The 20,336-nt window shown below is 41.6% G+C and overlaps 1 protein-coding gene across 1 annotated transcript in view; it reads left to right on the top strand.

The window, feature by feature from the left end:
• afg2a (AFG2 AAA ATPase homolog A) overlaps positions 1–20,336 on the top strand; it is a 170,992-nt gene that overhangs the window by 22,493 nt on the left and 128,163 nt on the right. Inside the window, exons 11-14 of the mRNA XM_020655944.3 lie at positions 2,451–2,605; positions 11,041–11,250; positions 18,024–18,077; positions 18,377–18,456. Coding sequence (XP_020511600.2) covers positions 2,451–2,605; positions 11,041–11,250; positions 18,024–18,077; positions 18,377–18,456 — 499 coding nt within the window. The remainder of the gene's footprint in view (positions 1–2,450; positions 2,606–11,040; positions 11,251–18,023; positions 18,078–18,376; positions 18,457–20,336) is intronic.

The raw sequence follows: 20,336 nt of genomic DNA, 5'->3' as shown, positions 1-20,336 counted from the left end.
CCATTACAATACTTATAGGCAACTAGTCATCATATCTTCCGCTCCATGAAACACATGTTAATGCTCAGTAGTTCACATATATGGTTCTTTAATGTATTTGCATTGTATTAAAATGCGTTCATTTTCAATGGGCATAAATGCGGCTGAAACAGGTGCATCCCAAATTTTTTAACATTAACATTTTAATATAACATTATAGTCATTATGGCCTTTAGAAAAATGTTTTTTTGGGGAGGTGGGGTAGTGCACTATAGACCCCTGTGGTGCAGCCTAAGCTTTTGTCCTTAATGGCATTTTTTTCCCCCTTACATTACTTTTACTTTTCTACTTTAAGTAGTTTTGATACCAGTACTTTTACACAGCTTGAGTTGTTACTTCAACTTCTACAGAAGTCTTTTTAAACCCTAGTATCTATACTTCTACCTGAGGAATGAATGTGAATACTTCTGACACCTCTGACTACATACACATATAGATAAAAGTCATGAAATGCAAATGACATTGCAGCTCCAGACATGCCCATTTCTATAGTTAAAGAACAAAGTTAAACTTCTTCAACTACAGATATTTCTGGAAAAAAGATCGCTTGCCGTTAGCAGGTGCATGCAAAAGAAGTTTAAAGCTTAATAACAAATGATGTCGTCTTCTGTTCCTACATTTGAAGTCCACAGGATTGTATCTTTGGCACTTTGCTGAGACAGCTGCTCGTCTTTTGTACGAATGATTAAACCAGACGAGTTTCATGTCCATCAAACTTTTGGAAGTCCTCCAACTGCCAGTCACATAACATGGATACCACGTTTGAAACCCTGAATACACTTCCCAGATATGCGAGCAGGATATTGGAGGAGCGTGCATGTGTGATCACCCTTCGTGTGAACACACTTTTTTTTTTTTTTTTTGTGTGATTTCTACTTTAGAAGTATTTTTAAAGTTATGTGTCAGGGCTCACTCGTCACCTCCACATTTTGGCAGAACTGATCTTTCTTCCTCAGATCAAACTTCTATGACCTCTTTTTCAAGGCCAAACAAAAGGCTGTTGCTTCATATTGACACATCCATGTTTGTTTTGCTGTCTTCCTTTTTGTTCAGATGCTTAACATCTCTGGAGCTGTGGCTATTCATACCTTAAGCACTTCAATTACACTTCCCCTCGGCCTACTCCCCTTTTCTAACCAAATAATGCAGACCCAATTATCATCCCGGTCAAAAGAGGATTTAGTGTTCATTTTGGAAGATTTGCATTCACTGGGCGTTTTTCATCACAGCGTGTACGAACCTGAATGTTTTGAGTGAATAGTTGGACTGGTTGCATGTGAGTTTGTAATGAATGAAAAGCCCTAAGCCACAAAGACATGATCGCTGCTGCTTCAGGCGAACAAACACCACGTTTATATCCGATTTGACACATTTTATTTGCCAACAGATTCACCATTTTAGTACATTTTATACTGACCTGAAGATATTTTCAGGTTCTCTTTTTATATTGGTTTAAGCATTTTTTATTTTATTTTATTGGATTCTCACTTGATTTTTTATTTTTTTTAGAAAAATCCAAAATAAATGATTATTTTTTTTCTTTTTAATGAAACACTTAAAGGCAGGGTTGGTCATTTTTGAAAACTAGCACAATTTTGAAAGAAGCATTCCCTCAGTGCTCCGTCTGCACCCAACCCCTCCCCTCTGTGCTTCCTCAAAAGCCACGCCCCCTCACTTACATGCTGCAGCGCTGCATTGTGTGGAAACTTGACTATTTTACTTCTCACAAGAGCCAACGACAAACTCGCAGTATAAACTACAATTCTACAATTCACTTAGCAGACGCTTTTATCCAAAGCGACGTACATCAGAGAGTAAGTACAACACAAGCATCATCATCATTAAGTTAGTAGGTATTCATGAAAGAGCTGGGTCTTTAGCTTTTTCTTAAAGGTGCAGAGGGACTCTGCAGATCCAATGGAGTTTGGAAGTTCATTCCACCACCGGGGGGCGACAGAGGAGAAGAGTCTAGTCAGCGTCTTAGGACTCTGTTGAGAAGGTTGGATCAGACGCCTTTCATTGGTAGAGCGTAGTTGGGGGGAGGGAGTGTAGACCTGGATCAGAGCGTTAAAGTAAGGAGGAGACGTTTTTGTTGCAGTATATACTCCGTCATCTGTGACGCTCTTTGAGTGTGGGCTCGTGCATGCAAGAGGTAGAGAGCGAGCAGGGAGACAGGGAGGCGTCTGATTGGTTCATCGGATTGGTACCTCGTGGCAGACATTGGTTGAAGTTTTTACAGACTTACAAACTGATACAGATGACGGATTTTCTTCTTTCCTTTTTTCAGAGAACATGAGTTATTCATTTCTGTCAGGACTTAAAAACGATTTCCACCAAAATCTTGAAAAAAGTTGATCTGGAGAAAATGACCAACCCTGCCTTTTAATGATTTGTTCAATCTCTTTCTGCAGGTTTGCACGCGCTGAGGAGAGCCCTCGCAGGTTCCCTCCAACCCTCAGACCAGCAGCTGATGGGGACGGTGACCGTCACTCTGCAGGACCTCCAGTGGGCGATGTCTGTCGTGAAGCCAAGCGCCATGAGGGAGGTCGCCATCGATGTCCCCAAGGTAGGGTTCATCTCTTAGCAGCTCCACATACGAGTCATTCTGCTTAATGTGCTATGAACGCACATGCTTCTTCAGGTGATAAACCAGCTCTCTCGGAACGCTCCGTTTTGGTGTGTGTGTCTCTTTAAATGCAATGAGCCCCCCCCCCCGAGTTTTCCCAGAAGACATCACTCCTCTGTAGCGAGAATAAAAATGTCGGACCTGCGGAAATGTTTTGCTCTAGGCTGGGGGTGGAGTCCATGGGTGGAGATACCAGGGGAGGGGAGGGTTTTTTTTTTTTTTTACCAGAATCCCACTGTGACATCACAAGGAGAGCACATTTGAAACGGAGCATTTTTGTCTTTGATGTAAGACTTATGCAGACCACAAACAAACAGACTGGATGGGTTTCCTTTAATACCGTATGTGCACATGTTGCAAACTTTAACCTCTGCCCACATACTTCCAGTCATTAGGAGGTACTACATCCAGAGCAAGACCTTTTATACAGCAGGAACTATGGCAGAGTGATTAAATGGAGTCAATAGTTCAACAGGTTTAACTAAAAGAATAATGTTTCCTTAAGGTGCTGAGAAGGTCCCTGATGTGGAGGCAGGCTGTGAGTGTGGAAGAAGGGCTGTCTGCAGTTTAATGTGGTCAGGGAATGAACGAATAAATACATGTGATGCTTTCCAGGCTTGGAAAAAAATGACAGATTAAGGTCCATAATCTTGCCAGAATGTGTCAGTGTGTTTTTTGAACAAGTTAGCCAAGAAGAGGGAAAAACAATAATGCAGCTGGTGACAAGAAAGCAACATGCATCACAATGACGATGAAATAAAGACACAATAAGAGTGAAAAACATGTGTTTTTGTAGTTAAATCAGATAGCTGTGAGATTTACTGACAAGCATCACATTAACTTAACATTCAGACATGAGTTGTCTCCCCATAGAGCTTTCCTGTTTAGGGTCGTGGGGGGGGGGGGGGGGGGGGGTAACTGACCCCAGCTGTCATTGGGAGAAAGTCGGGGTACACCCTTGGACTTTTTACCAGCCAATCACAGGCTCTGACATATAGAGACAGACAACCAGCCACATTCACATTCACACCTACTGGCAATTTAGAGTCACCAGTTAACATAACGAGCATGTCTTTGGACTGTGGGAGGAAGCCTGAGAGAAGCCACACATGCACAGGGAGAACATGCAGACTCCACACAGAGAGACTCCTGTCAGACGGGGATTCAAACCAGGAACCTTTTTGCTGTAGCAGCGTTTACCACTTCACCACCGTGCATCCCCTCCTCTAACTTATGTGGCAAATTTCATTGAGTAGACCCTAACTGCCATTATCCTTATGATGATTATATAAATTATTAATTATATATACACATGACTGTATGCATTAGGTTTTTATGCAGACCCCTAAAAGGACATGGTCAGGAAAAATATCTCATGCACACCACAAACTCTACCCTGAACATGGGTAAGTTTCCTGTGCTCACGAGAAGATGTTGGATACCAACTAGAAAGTGTTGCGACATGAACACGACAAAAACAAGAAAGTTTTTCTTCCGTGCTGTCTCATCGGATGAGCTCAGTGGTCTTCTGTCAGCTGGAGATATCTCACAGGGTTTCAAATGCACAGGCGATACTTTCTAGTTTCTGATGCGCACCAGAGACTTTTTGTTTGCATGTTTTCATCCTATGTCTCTTTAGGCTCTCTGTAGCCAGTTGGGCTTTCTTGACTTCCTTGTTTTATTTATTTATTTATTTATTTATTTATTAGCACACATATAAGAATGCATCAAAATAGGATTAACAAAAACATAAAAGGTGTGTCAGGAGAGGTCAAAAAGCCAACAGGCTTATACAAGGGACCTCACCTCTTAAGAGACAAATAAATCAACTAAACAAATCGAATTACACAAATATAAACACATATACAGTAACCTATACACGTATTCATACACACACACTTAGACACATACATACAACAGAAATACTGAGAATGTTAACCCTCTATCAGCTAAATGAAACAGGCATTAATCTATTAAAATGGGAGTGAATGAGTTAGTTGATGGAAAAAAAAGAAATATATGTTATATATGCAAAAGTTTGACCTGTAAACGTTGCAAGAAATGTTCCTTAGCTGTAAAGAAAAACAAAAAACAGAAACTATCTTTGAAAAACAGGGCTGCTGGGGGGGGGGTGGTATCTTGAGCTTCTCCATTAGCTGTGTTCAACATGTCAAATACTTCATGCTGGAAAATATTAATCATTGAGAGGCATGAGGCAGAGAGTCTACCTCCCCATGCCTGCTCAGTTTCATAAAGTAATCATTAATGAAAGAATTTGCACTGGACCTTCTCTTTGTAATCACCATTAGCTGCCTCTGCAGCATTTGACCTTTCAAGGGGCCTTGTGATGAATTGCACTGCAGGTTTGCATCACATTCTCACTGCTTTATTTAAATCACAAAACAAATACTTGATCTAAACAAAGAGAGAGAGAGAGAGAGAGAGAGAGAGAGAGAGAGAGAGAGAGAGAGAGAGAGAGATAAACCCATGGTCTGAAAACTCTGGACCACTGACTCCTAAAATCACCAGAACTTAAAAATGATGGGGTCAGGCTGAGGAAGAGTTCCTCCACAGCGATGAAGATGAATCACTTTGCTCTCGGCGGATGAAGGGGAGAAAGATATAGAGAGAGAGAGGGAGGGAGGGAGGGAAGGAAGGAGAAGGAGGGATGATAGGACAGTGGTGAGACTCCAGGATGTTTTGGAGTTTGCATGTGCAAGACATAACGGGGCAGGAAGAGGGCTAACATCATCCTCCACCGGTAATTGAAAGCAGGTCGGGTCGCTGACGGTTCCTGCCAGCACCCCCCCTCCCCCTCCCCCCCTAAAAAAAAAAAAAGAGAGAGAGGAGGAGAAGAAGAAGAAGAAGAAATGTCCTGCATATCCCCCCCCCCTCCTCTCTGCAACACTCTGAGCTCACCCAGAGACGTTCAGTCCTTGCGGCTGGTTCCTGGAAACTGGAGAGAGAGGGAGTGAGTTTGTTTTTTGTTTTTTTCCTCTCTCTCTCTCTCTCTCTCTCTCTCTCTCTCTATCCCCCGAGCGCAGCTGAGCCGAAAAAGGCCAGCCGCAGAGCCCCGGACTTGATTATATCCACATGAGTGCAAACATTTGTTTCTAATCCGTTTTATATAAGAAACTTCCAGCGGTGCCGGATGAATACACTCCTCGAGTTCATCGGAAAAACCTTCTCAGGATCACTTATCTAGAGATTTGAGCTCGGCCGATAACGCCTCCTGATTTATGCTCTATTTACATGTAAATTAATTAAAATGAATTCCTAATCCTGTGTTTGTTTTGGGACCAAGACCCTCTTCCTCTTCTTGACATCTTTTTTGTTTACCAAGCATGATTTTTTTTCTATAATCGTCCTCCACTGTGCAGTCTGGCTTTAATATTTTCATTTGTCTAACAAGCCCGTTTATTCCTCCTTTTTAAACTTACTCCTTGTCTCCCTTGGTTTTTTTTTTGTGTGTGTGTGTGTGTGTGTGTGTGTGTGTGTGTGTGTGTGTGTGTGTGTGTGTGTGTGTGTCTGAGTCTGAGAAGTCCCCCCGCCACCCTCCTCTCAACCCCATCAAAGGGGCCAGAGCCTGAGAGGCCCCTTGTAAAGTTCAGAAAACAACAGTAAAAGATAATAACTGGGTCTCGTACCAAAAAGCAAGGGAGGGAACGAGGGGGGGGGGGGGGGGGAACGCAGCGCAGCGAGGTGTGAGTCAAAACATCGCCTTGTAATTCCACAGACGCTTCATTCGTGACAAAAAGCACCTTGCACTTAATTTTCCCCTTACATTGTTATTTCTTACAATGACTCCGTTAAGTCTGCAGGGGGAAAAAAGGGGAGATGGAAGTTTATAGTGTTGTGCTGCACATCTGCTTTCTGGGTGGAAAGAGCGGAGGGATTGATTTGTGTTTGAGATGATTGGAAGGTCTGATGATGATGTGGGTCAACTCAGAGGCTTGAGGCCTTTAAATATTATAAAACTACAAAATCAAGGTCCCATAGCAGCCTCAGAATGCAGATTTTTCTAGATATTTTTTTTATTAAGCTTATATATCAGATGAGGTGGTATTACGCACTAAATCTATCGGACTCGTCCACATTCTCAAACATGACTTAAAAAAATGACCGTCCCTGTCAAAGATTAAAGATAATTGACAATTTTTTATTTACTTTTCTGTAAAAAAAACAAAAAAAAAACAAACTAATTTCATAAAAATATATCTGGAATTATAGATTTGAAAAAACAAACAAAAACGTATACAATGGTTTGACCAAGTGATGGTGGTGCACGTTTACAACAAGCGGATACCTCCTGTGTTGAAAAATAAAGCCAATGCTGAAGTGCAAAGAAACTGCAGTTCCTTGAGTGTCCACTTGAAGCTGGATCCGAAAGCCCCCCCAAGTCACATACACACCCCATTCCAAAAAAAAAGCCTGTTTTTACAACAGAAGAAAACATGTTTACATCCTGGTACAAAAAACAACTTTAGTGTGATTTAGTTATAGTCTTTGTGGGCACACACTAAACTTAATATTTGAATAACTCATCAGTTTAGATTTTATGAACGATAGGAGTTATGCACTGTTAGATGTGTGGCTGACCTGCTGTCAGGATTACAGTCAGACCGATAATATCTGCAGATATTAGCATATTCAGCGACTACCGGTATCGGCTCATTTTATGGCAGATATACGCATATATCACTAGATTTATTCACCAGACAAATCGCTTTTAATTGAAGTTTCATTGTATTAAACTAGCAGTTATTTTTCACCAGCAGATGGCGCTATATAGATTACAACAAGCATGATCACTCTCCAGAGTGTCAAGATTAAAGATAGGGCTAAGAAAGGTATCGGCCGATACATCGGTATCAGATTATTTCTCCCTCCTCTTCATTGATATTGGTGTCAGGAGGGTTAAAACGCACCTCAGCTCCAGCTAACCTGTCGTTAAGATGACTGGAAGTTAGGTTGAGACAGCATTTCCTGAGTCAGGGGAAGACCATTGTGGCTTGAATCCTCGGAAAATAAATCCTTCAAACGGGAGCTCCTTGGTGTGCAAATTTCTTTGTTTCTATATACCTACCTTTTTTATATTTTTAATTGAGATACCATTTCAAGCTTGGCTACTGCCATCGGCGGGCTTCCAAAGCCACTAACTAATTAGTGACGTCACTCAGGCTTTGTCCACTTTTATGTACAGAATACGTATGGAGTGTTTCAGTTGTCCTTAAACTGTGGATGTTTAAATGTTGCATTACTTTGAGCACTTCAGTTGATTCCGTTTTATATTGAATTCAGATTTATATTGCATCATTTGAGCCTCTACTCAATTTACTTCGGTACAGCTGCAAACATTTATTACATTTCATCATAACTCACTGTTTTTCCCTTATTTTACTTTTCCTCGTTCTTCATCCGTGTCTTTAATTGTGTCTCCATTTGTCTCTTTATAATCCTGTTTTCTCTCTGCACATTTTTTTAAAATTTCATTTAATTCCTTTCTGGGCTTTTTAAATGAAATGTTCTGGTTCACATCGCCTGCTTCCGGCCTATCTCTTCATCATCTCCTCAACACTCCTCTTCCTCCCCTCTCTCCGTCCTCTCAACTCGCTGCGCTGTCCATAAATTGTTCGGTATTTACAGTATGTGGCCAGACGCCAGGTTTCCATTAGGTGCTTCATTCCCCGGAGACGGCGCCGGTGGCCTGGGATGTGTTACCTCTGGATGGAGAGCAGGAGGAGGAGGGTGGAGGGAGGGAGGGGGGAGGGAGCGGATGAAGTGAACAAGAGGGGAAGGGAGAGTGGTGAGCTGTAGTCTTTAGACGGTCTGATAGTGAGGGTCAACTGAGAAAGAAGAAGAAAGAAGGAACAGGAGTGCAGAGGAGATAAGACGGATAAGAAACAGGAAAACATTACGTCTACACAAACATGTGACCCGGTGACTCATGGCTCTGAGCGGTTATCTGATTTGGGGTTTAACTTAGTAATTATTTATATTTATTATATTTGATGCTATATGCTAGAATGTCTTTGTTTTTTTCCCAACACATTTCAGTATCGGAGTGTTTGGGTGGCATGCTTGTGAATACCCAATCCCGATGATATTAAAGATCACATATTATAGTCCTTCTCAACAGTTGAGTCCTTCATCCGTGTCTTTAAGGGGATACTTGAAAACCTGATTTGGATAAGGACACTTGATCTGATGCTGGACAAAACCAAGTTTTCCCGGCAGAAAGAGGCAGTGGTTAAAAAATGAGCTGTGACTCTTTAAAAATGAACCATACAGCGAATATTTGTTTTGCTGGACAACGGTTAAAAGATAGATACTTAAGATTCCTTCTTTTGATTTGTTTGTTTAAGTCATTTAATATTACAACAAATCATGTCAGAATGATTAGTATTCAAGAAACATTGTTTTAGTAATCAAGGCTGGATTTAGAGAAACCACATTTCCTCACCAAGTATGTAAGAAGCCCAGTTTGAAACAGACAAACTCACCATTAAAATAAGCAAATGTTTGAAATAACGTCAAGGTCAGGATGCATGTTAACACACTGTACAACTTCCTACATAACCGGATTTCTCCAAGTAACATGCTGTCCTCTCTGAATGTATATGCACTCACTCAGACAGGGAGGGAGAGAGAGGAGGGCATGAGATAAGACGGATAGGAAGCAGAGAGATAGTAAAGAGAAAGATTTAAGAGATTGTAGAAAAGGAGGTTTGAGAGGCAGAAGAAGTGAAAAGAGGGAGGGAGTAATGGATGTGCAATTAAGAAACAGACACAAAGAGAGAGAGGTCTTCCTCTTCTTATCTACTTTATCGCCTCCGGTTGCTCTCCTGTTTCTCACAAGTATGTTTTTTTTCTCCTCTCCCAGCAGTTTGGAAGAATACCGTTGTTGTTTCTTCTTCCTTCCACTCAGGAAGTCAGAGAGTAAAAAAAGGTCGTGTGTGTGTGTGTGTGTGTGTGTGTGTGTGTGTGTGTGTGTGTGTGTGTGTGTGTGTGGGTTTACATGAGAACATCTTTGACGTCAGAGTGCAATCAGAATGTGTTTCATTTATTGTTGGCGATATGTTTGTGCTCGAGCTGCCACAGATTGGAGCTGTAAGATACAGAGGAGGAGATCAGGGTGACGTACAGACGTCCATCACTCCAATCTTCATCTTTTAATTTACTTCTTGGCCAATAGTTGTTGTCCACCTCCAGTTCAACATACAGTATATGACGCATGTTGTTTGACTAAATTTTAAATTGATGAATTGACCAAGTTGGAGTAGAAGTCACAATTACTTTACATCAGTGGCACATGCAGTTTGGTGACAGCAAATGCACAGGGGGAGAATCACAGAGCAGCTGTTCTTAAAGTGATTTACATTCTTCTTATATATAATAAACAACTCATTAAATAATTTAAGAAATAGTTGATACTAACCCGGCCATATAAGAACGCAGTTTGCTGTCATTGTGTAGTTGTTTGGCTTGTTTATAGCTGTGTTTTGTGTCTTTGTTGCTGTCTAGGCGGTACGTCGCTCCTTAATGGAGCAGTATGTAACTCTGACACCTAGTGTTTGACATGGGTACTGCAGTCCAAATTTCATGTCATTAAAGAGAGATGTCTCACCCCCCGCCCCCCTCCTCTCTAGAGTTGATGTGACCAACGGTTGCTATGTCGGAGACCTTGAAGCTTCAGTGTTTAGCCAGCTCTGCAGCAGTCATGAAACCTTTCTCTCTTTTACAAAAGCATTCAACAGTTCGCTTGCCCGGTTCCATCTCTGCAACATCTATTGGTTTGCCGGTTGCCAAAACGGCCGTGTGGGGGTTACCTTGAAACAGCCTACCTGCTCTGGTCCAAACAAATCAAGACAATTCAGGAGCAGAATCTAAAGTTAGAAGGAGGACATACTGGCTGCTGCATTGTTGTCAGAGAAGACAGCACTTCAACATAGAATGTTTCCTTAATGTCTGATCATATAGTAAGTTCATTTTATGATTTATTTCAGTAGATATCTTACATGTTGCTCACTTAATACACAAATCCTACCGTCAAATCTCCGTTTTCAACGTCCTGGACATGACCGGGAAGTACAAAATTGTGTGCGTCCAAAGATTTGTAAGCCTTGACTTCTTTTTCTTTAGTATAGATGCTTGGTTTCTACAGAGTCCATCCACTGTAACCGATGACCCTCTGGTTCCCAACCCAAGTCCTTAGAGACTGATCCACTGCCGCCCAATGGCAGTACAGTATTTGAATACATGTTCAGTATTTGAATCAAATGAAAGGAGATCTTGTATTTCCTTACTTGTGTTGACAGCCATCTGCAGAAAAACGGTCTTCTGATGACTCTGTGTACTGTGTCTCCACCTTCCAGGTCCGCTGGTCGGACGTCGGTGGGATGGAGGAGGTGAAGCTGAAGCTGAAGCAGGCCGTGGAGTGGCCCCTGACGCACCCGGAGGCCTTCACCAGAATGGGGATCCAGCCCCCTAAAGGAGTCCTGCTCTACGGACCCCCAGGGTGCTCCAAGACTATGATAGCCAAGGCCCTGGCTAACGAGAGCGGGCTCAACTTTCTGGCTATTAAAGTGAGTTTAAATCGATATGTTTTCAATCTATTTTCACAGAGAAGTATCTTTTGTCTATGTCCTGATACACTGAAAAGTGAACGTGTAGCTGTTTACCTTTTAAATACGATTAATTTGAAGGAGAAAATGTGGATCCCCTTCAAAATTACTTTCTTAACGACTTCAGAGCTGACGAGATCTTTCCTCTCCTTCTCGGTGGCTTTGGACCGTCTCTTTGGGCGCCGCTCCCTAACCTATAGGCCGACCCTGCCTGGTTTATGTAAATCCAACAATCTCCTGATGTTTTAGTCGATTGAAGGTCTAGTTTGCTGTTTAGGCTGCATTCCATCTTGCGGGACGAGGCCTCCTGGGCTTCTAACTCACTGACACTGAAGGGTTACACACTGCTCTGATAAAATGGTGATATGCGCTGCTTTTCGAGATGCGATCTGCCCACTGTGAGGGTTTACATCTGGCATGTAAGGCGGGGGAGACAAAGCCCCTTTAAGTGGAGCCTCAGCCTCAACTAGTGGCGGTCGGCTGCATTACAGCTTACAATTCTACAATTCACTTAGCAGACGCTTTTATCCAAAGCGACGTACATCAGAGAGTAAGAACAACACAAGCAAGGATCTAGAAGAAAGGGAACAATGTCAGTAAGAGCAAACGATCAGCTCTGAGTCTGATTGGACACACAGGTGCTGACAGGAAGTGACCAGAGGCAAAGCACAACATTGAGGGCAGTTCTTGAGAGCTCTAATCAGTATAGAAACCATCTTATAAGTCGTCGTTATCAAACAAAAACCATCGTCATTACCATCATCATCATCAATAATATGGAGACCATCATCATTAAGTTAGTAGGTATTCATGAGCTGGGTCTTTAGCTTTTTCTTAAAGGTGCAGAGGGACTCTGCAGATTGAATGGAGTTTGGAAGTTCATTTCACCACCGGGGGGCGACAGAGGAGAAGAGTCTAGTCAGAGACTTAGGACCCTGTTGTGAAGGTTGGATCAGACGTCTTTCATTGGCAGAGCGTAGTGGGCGGGAGGGAGTGTAGACCTGGATCAGAGTTAAAGTAAGGAGGAGACGTTTTTGTCGCTCTTTTGTAAGCATTTTCAGGAGTTTATTGCATGTGTGAAACTACCCTTATTGTTATTCCTGAGGACGATATACATCTTACATCAACCTACCGCATAATGAATTCATCATCCACATCCTACACACACAGTGTTCTGAATGTCTCATAGTGGAGATGTTTCAATGCCTCGATGACCTGGAGGGCGTTCTGACTGCACAGCTTCCTGTGCAGAAAGCTTCCCTGTCTGACCTCTGACCCCGTGTTTGCCCCCCCCCCCCCGTCACCCTCACCCTGGGCCCTATTCAGACCTGGTTGACAGAGATTGATTGATCAGCTTGCTGAATTTTTTGATCAGTAGATACTTTCAAAGCTGTTGCCGTGTGAGACGGAGAGCATCGACAGAATCTCTCATTCAGGCTCATTTAGGACGTCTGCAGATCACGGTGTGATTTTCAGCCTTGTTTGTGGAGTTTTAGAATAGAATAGATGTTTATTGCCATTTGCACAGGTACAGGGCAGTACAGGTACATTGGAATTTTTGTGCGTTTCTCCCTGAGTCAGCTTCTACAAAAAAGTTAAAATTATATATGAAATAGAATAGCATTATAAGAAAAAAAAGAGTAGAAAAGTAAAAATAAATAAAATAAATAAAATAAATAAAATAAATAAAATAAATAAAATAAATAAAATAAATAAATAAGTTGTAGTAACAGCTAAGTGATTTAAAATAAACTGTACAGAAGCTATGCACTGTATTAAAGCAAAGACATAATACAAAAAATAACAAAGGGGAACACTGTACAATGAAATGAAAATATAAATATGTTTTCTTGTCTCTACTTTTTACATCTCTTATTGCACCTGAGGTTATTGCACACATGTTTTTCACATTATATAATTACACTGTTTTTTGTTTTTAAGGTTAATATTGCTGTTAATATTTACTTCACAAAATAAGGAGACAGGTTCGAAAGGTTTCCCTGAATTAAAGACAAAATATTTCTTCGGATGCAACTTAGATTTCTAAACAGCCACCACAGCACAAAAAAAGAAATGTAAATAATGTGAGGTTTCTTAAATCAGGTCATAAATAAGATAATTTCCTCTTTCCAGGCTGTGTTTTTGTCTTGATTATCTTAAATTAATACATATATGTTGCAGGCTAAAGATGATATTTGACTTGAACTAGAAACTAAACTGGGTTGCTTAGAAAAAAAAAAAGAGATGTGCCAATCTTGTATCAGAAATCAGGGAATGGGAGTGGGGAACGACATGAGGTAAAGCAGACCACTTTTTACATATTTTGGGGGTTAAATACATTTGTGCAGGAGCATATCAAGAGAGGTGACCATGGGTGGCATTGGCCCCTTTGAAATCTTATTGTCCACCCCAGGTGCCACCTCAAGGTCCTTGACTGTTATTTGCTGTTTGTCTCACCAGAGGTTGGACTTATGTTGGAATCCAGTTTTTAGGCTGTGGTGCAACAACAGGCTGCTCATTGTTTTCAGTGTGCAGATGTTTGTTTGTAATTTTTTTAAATACTTTAAAGTCTTTATGTGATTTTTCACACTTAAATATAATATAGATCAAGTATATCCTCTGAAAATAACTCTGTGAGTCATGACTGTCTACAATGGGTGTAACACCTGAGTCCCACTGTCTGTGATGTTTTCAGAGTTTTCAGAGTCCTATCTTCACTTTGTTTACATCTCCAGGACGGCCGGCTGACTCCTCCCCTCGTGTATAAAAGTTGTTTAATTGAGGGACTAGAGAAAAGAAGAATAACATACTGTACTCACTGCTTAACTGTGTTTCTAGATCACGCTCATTTCAGGTAAATTTACATGCAGTGTGAAGATACCAGCATAATAAAGATCGCTAGCATTAGCATGCTAACACAACAATGCAGCGCAAGTTGTTTTGGTTTCATGCTGGTGCTCAAGGGCGACATCTGCTGGATGAAAAAAATTGCATATAAAGCCTTTAAATTGTGAGTTTAAACATAAATACATATTGTTTTGAGTCCTTGAAGAGTCAAGCTAAGAAGATTTTTCTGTTGCCATTATCCTGTGTTACTTTAAAGCTGATGTGAGACAGTTGATGTGTGCATACAGAAGGGGTAAATAAATGCTCTTTATAATAGTATCTGCACCTAAACCTCTAAACTTCAGGCCCCCCCCCTCAGCACAGGTCAGAGTCCCAGTTTGGCCACCCCAGTCCAAAAAAGTCTGGACACGCCCCTGCATTTGTCCCTAAACATGTAAAGGTACATCCTAAGTTTGAGCAGTCAAGAGGATATTTTGTCGTCACTTTCACTCTGATGTTTGTGGGACATCATCTCTGCTGTTGGATTATGTTTTGTGTTGAACACAAAGGTGATAACAAAAGGCTTGTCCTTTAATTCTTGTGCTAAAGTTTTTCAAGTCATCAGAAAGAGTGCGTGCTTTGTTAAGACGGGTTTAAAAAAACATCCTGTCCCTCCTGCTGAAAGCCGCTCCACACCATCTGCAATAACAGTATCAGGTTTTTCCAGTGCAGCGGTTGCTTTGACATAGATACGTATCCAGATTTAAATGTGGATACTTTAAGGCTCAGCCTGTTTCCTCTGCGCGAAAAAAGCCCTATTATCATCTTGTCAATTTCGGTTTCCTCCCACAGCCGCCACTCACTCACACACACACACACACACACACACACACACACACACACACACACTCACATCCGCAGAGTCATTCACACACAAACACACACACACACACAGACAGGCTTGTATCTCCTCACTGTCAATGGTTTTAGACTCACCATGTCCAGCTCTTGGCTCGGCCACAGAGAGAGAGGAACCTGGGATTAATGAGTCAACCCTCCACACTTACTGCAGGAGACAAAAAGGGCTGGGAGTTAAGTGTCGTCTCCCCCCGTCAGCACGGAGGTGTTGAAAGGGTGGATTGCAGGGGAGGAAGTTCTTGTGAGGGCTGAGTGGATGTTTATCTGCTTGTGAGTGAGGGAGAGACGAGGGAGGAAAGGACTGAAGGAGACAAGAGAGAGAGGGTATTAAAGGTTCAGTTAGTAGAAGCAGACAGAATAATATAAATAATGGTGTTTACAGGACAGGAAGTGTTAGGCAGAGGTTTCTTTTGGCTGTATTTGAAGTTAGTTCATACAGTTGGCTAGCTCAATAAGCAAAATGCAGCTTTGATATAAAAACAGAGAACATTGTAATATGCATTTGTGTAATTAGGAAATGTTTCCTGTTAACTTAAATGCCTGACATGATGGATAAGTCTCCTCCTCCTCTTTGTCAGAAAACAACAAAACCTATTTTACAGGAATCAGGTCGGACCCAAAGGTTTGTCTTTGAGTCTTAGTTAAACCTCTCTCCTCTGCAACCCACCAGGACTTTTACGATAAGTTAATATATATGTGTATCTGAATTCACAAATTAGTTGTAATTGAGCTCTTTTTTTCTGTTTCTGTTGAGCAGAAATCATTTAATACTTGAAGTGAACTCGGGAAGCGCAGATCACTGACGAGGTCATTAACCTGGGCTTCTTCATCTGTACATATTGAGTATTATTTTCAAAGCTACAATAAATTGGTAAATATTAACGATTGTTTGTTAAAATGATCGCGCAGTAACAGACTCGCTGTCCACACTGCATCTGTTCAATAAAATCAGTATAACATCTAGTGCTTTTATTTTGAAGGTTGAGAAATGGAATAGCGACGCTTTAACAGCGGCGTGTCTTATAAAGTTTTCCTCCTGTGTTAACAAAAGTCTAAGCACAACATTTCAGTCCTGGGTGTGGATATCATTAATGCACCACTATCTCGACTTTGTAAAACAAGCTAACAAGCTCTGCTGAGCGAGAAAAGCGAAAGAAAATTAAGACAAAATGTCCTGCACCACGCTGATCGCCCTCGTTCCTCGTCCCCCCAGCCCTGACGTCATCTTTTGTTACTGTTTTGATCGCGAGCCCCCTGGTGGTGGAATCTACATACTGCCCCTTTAAACCAGTAAACTAAAGTAGCCAGCTCAGTGTGGATTCAGCAGCAGTGGTTGCATTAAAATCTGAACCAGCGAGAGAAACAAGAGAGGCAATTAATCACTAGATTTATGAAACTCCTGAGAAACGTTTTCCTTTTTTGCATGTTTGAACCCAAAACCTTTTTTTTTTTTTGTCCATGTTGCTCAGACTGTTGATCCTCACTTTATGTGTAGCAGTACTACTGGAGAGGGCTGTAGTAGCAGACCTGGCACTGTAGTGTTGACACAGTGGGTACATTTCTTTATTTGCCAGCTGAGACACAGATGTCACACACACACACACACACACACACACACACACACACACCATTCTCACGCTGCGTTATCGCTGTTTCACTGCGTTCCTCTTTTTAATCTGAAAAAGACGCCACAGAGCAGCAGCTGCTTCTCCGCTCTGAATGTTCAATAGAGACACCATGTGAAACTTCAGAATAAATAATATGTATATAAGTATATATCATATCTAATCATGATTAATGATGATGATGATGACATGATTGAACACTTGTAACTTGTAAAAAAATCTGCTGATGAAAAGGCAAAGCCGACCTTACAGATGGTCGGCTTTGCCTTTTCATCAGCAGTTGATCATTTTTGTGATCAATTTTTTATTTAGAAATGTACAAAGAAATTACATCATATATTACAACTGCTTCCCCCTTTACCTCCCCCCACCCCCTAGAGCACATACATGTTTAAAGGTGCATATGTGAAAACATCAGGATCAATCAAAACATTCAAACCTTCCCCCCCACCCTCATCAGCAGCTGATTCTTAATAAAACAAGACGAAGCAGTCTAGCTCAATCACTATACTATTTTAATTCCCAAATAAGGGATAATTTATAGACTGAGGGTTACTATTGCAAAAATGGGTCCCAATGTGACCGAGGTCTTTTATCCATTGGTACCCTGCAGCAAAAAACAAAAACAAAAACAGAACAACTATAAACACATTTAAAATAATGACAGAGACGTTTAAACATGAAGAAGTAAAAATCAATTCACACACTTCATGGTAATTCACAATTTGATCCAAAGACGTACATGACATGAAACATTTGTTACAAATTAACCACAAAACCGACGCCCCCCCCCCCCATACATATATATTAACCTGAAAAAAATATTTTAAGAATACCCCTAGATGAATCAAATTTTATTTAGCAATGTTTAAAAAGAAGAAAATTATCAAAAATCAGACATTAAATAACAGTCAGTGCAAACATTAAAGGTGCGATTTAAATGTAAATAATTGTGAGGTTAGCATTAAAGTGTCCAACTAGAGGCTGACTCTTGGGACAGCTGTGCAGATGGAAAATGGAAAAAAGGAAGATTTAGTCCAAATGTCACTGTGTGCTTTCCCCCACTCAATTCAGAAACACTCAATTCTAATGATCAGGTTACAAGATTTTTGCAAACAGTTTGTTAAGTGTTGTTTCTTCAGCTAGATGTTCCTAATCCTCTAAAATCTCCATATATTTGACTTTCAGACATAAAAAAACCCACATTAACTGAGACCTGATGAAGCCAGCGCATGTAGCATGTAGCATGTAGCATGTAGTTGCTTGAAATGATGCAGTATTGTCTTAAATGGTCCTATCCTGTCCTATAATGTTTCAAACTACTCGGGCCTAACTTGTACATTTGTCGACCTCGACTTCTTCCAGGGTCCAGAATTACTGAGCAAGTATGTTGGAGAGTCCGAACGAGCTGTGAGGGAGGTAAGTCCATTTATCCTCCACTTCCTGATTATTACAATGAAAGGTTCAAAAAATGGTCGGTTGATATTGTTGTTGTGATAAAGTTATGCAGTCTTATATTCTGTTTACCGCTCCAAAATAAAGTGTCGCCTCTGTAGATATATTTAGCAGCTGATGTAAGAAACAGATGGTTCTAAATGTTACTAAGACATTAATGAGTGCTGTATTTCCTGTGTATGCGTGCGCCCTCAATGATTCATTCCTCCTGTTCAACATTTGTTTTTTCTGTCTCCTGTTTTTGCCCGACTCCTCGTTTGCAGGTGTTTCGGAAGGCGAGGGCCGTCGCTCCGTCCGTCGTCTTCTTTGACGAGATCGACGCTCTCGCCAGTGAAAGAGGAAGGTACAGTGTGTGGATTTTTATTGTTTACATTTTCTTTTTACTTTATGGAAAGATGTTTCAAATAAGACCACAAAAATCGATACCCAAAAATAAGTTCCTGCTCATTTGATGAATGTTCACTTCCTGCCTCAGAGCTCCTCAAGTGATTGTTCATGTTGACCAGCAGCAGCACTGTGGTCATTCATCGTCCGGCGGCGGTGACAAATGCTCAGTCATCGCTGCGGTCTGCTTTCATTTTACCATCCTCATCGCCCTGTCTCACAAAGATTCACTTATGAACGGATAGTGCAAAAACATCCTAAAAAAGTCTGCATGACTTGCTCTATCGGTTCCCATGGCGACCGCTCTTTTGCGGCTTTTTCCTCTACCGGGGCGGACACACAGAACACAGTCTTGTCCGGAGGCGTTTTGGTGGGATGGCACTGGGAACATCTGTGGCTTAAAGGAAAGAGGACGGAGGGGAGGGGATGGGGGGATGGGGGGGGGGCGGACAGAGGACACAGACCGGAGGCGCACAAACACTTCATTGTGCCCGTCCATGGCAGATGGGGAAGGCCAAATATGCAGCGTGCTTCCTGGTAAACCAGCCGATGAAACTAAATGTAGGAGGGAGCACTGAGAGGCCAACTCAAACTTTTTTTTATGAGAGCTTCAAGTGCTGTAAGAAACTTATTCTAATGCATCTGTTATTGTCAAAGTGGATCAGGAAACTTAGAACTACATCTCAACAGGATGTGCTGAACGAACAAATCACAATATATGTTTAGAAATATTTAAGTTGCGATCATGACAGAAGATGTGCCTCGAGCTTTGGTTTGAGGAGTTGCAGAGTTGGCAGGTTTTCTTCGGAGCCGTACCAGAGGTGCAGGTTTCCAGGGAGGAAACTCAGACCTTGCCAGGGGGGGGGGGCAATCCTCACATATTGGCCCGATATGAGATGGCACCGATGGTCACAGCCTCACCAAGTCGACCTGCTCCCTCGCCGCTTTGACCCTGTCATTTTCTCCTTCTCGGTGGCTTTGGACCGTCTCTTTGGGCGCCGCTCCCTAACCTATAGGCCGACCCTGCCTGGTTTATGTAAATCCAACAATCTCCTGATGTTTTAGTCGATTGAAGGTCTAGTTTGCTGTTTAGGCTGCATTCCATCTTGCGGGACGAGGCCTCCTGGGCTTCTAACACACTGACACTGAAGGGTTTCACACTGCTCTGATAAAATGGTGATATGCGCTGCTTTTCGAGATGCGATCCGCCCACTGTGAGGGTTTACATCTGGGATGTAAGGCGGGGGAGACAAAGCCCCTTTAAGTGGAGCTTCAGCCTCAACTAGTGGCGGTCGGCTGCATTACAGCTTACAATTCTACAATTCACTTAGCAGACGCTTTTATCCAAAGCGATGTACATCAGAGAGTAAGAACAACACAAGCAAGGATCTAGAAAAAAGGGAACAATGTGAGTTGAGAGCAAACGATCAGCTTTGAGTCTGATTGGACACACAGGTGCTGACAGGAAGTGACCAGAGGCAAAGCACAACATTGAGGGCAGTTCTTGAGAGCTCTAATCAGTATAGAAACCATCTTATAAGTCATCGTTATCAAACAAAAACCATCGTCATTACCATCATCATCATCAATAATATGGAGACCATCATCATTAAGTTAGTAGGTATTCATGAAAGCTGAGCTGGGTCTTTAGCTTTTTCTTAAAGGTGCAGAGGGTCTCTGCAGATCCAATGGAGTTTGGAAGTTCATTCCACCACCGGGGGGCGACAGAGGAGAAGAGTCTTTTAGCTTAGACACAACATTCAACCAGTTTTTTTGGCCTATAAAATTAAAAAAAAAAATAGGAATGACAAGGTGCCTTCGTTTAATCGTACGGTCATA

Source organism: Labrus bergylta, chromosome 9 (assembly GCF_963930695.1).
Source record: "Labrus bergylta chromosome 9, fLabBer1.1, whole genome shotgun sequence".
NCBI lineage: Eukaryota > Metazoa > Chordata > Actinopteri > Labriformes > Labridae > Labrus > Labrus bergylta.
Note: the sequence above shows the minus strand (reverse complement) of the source record. Positions and strands in the feature narration are given on the sequence as shown.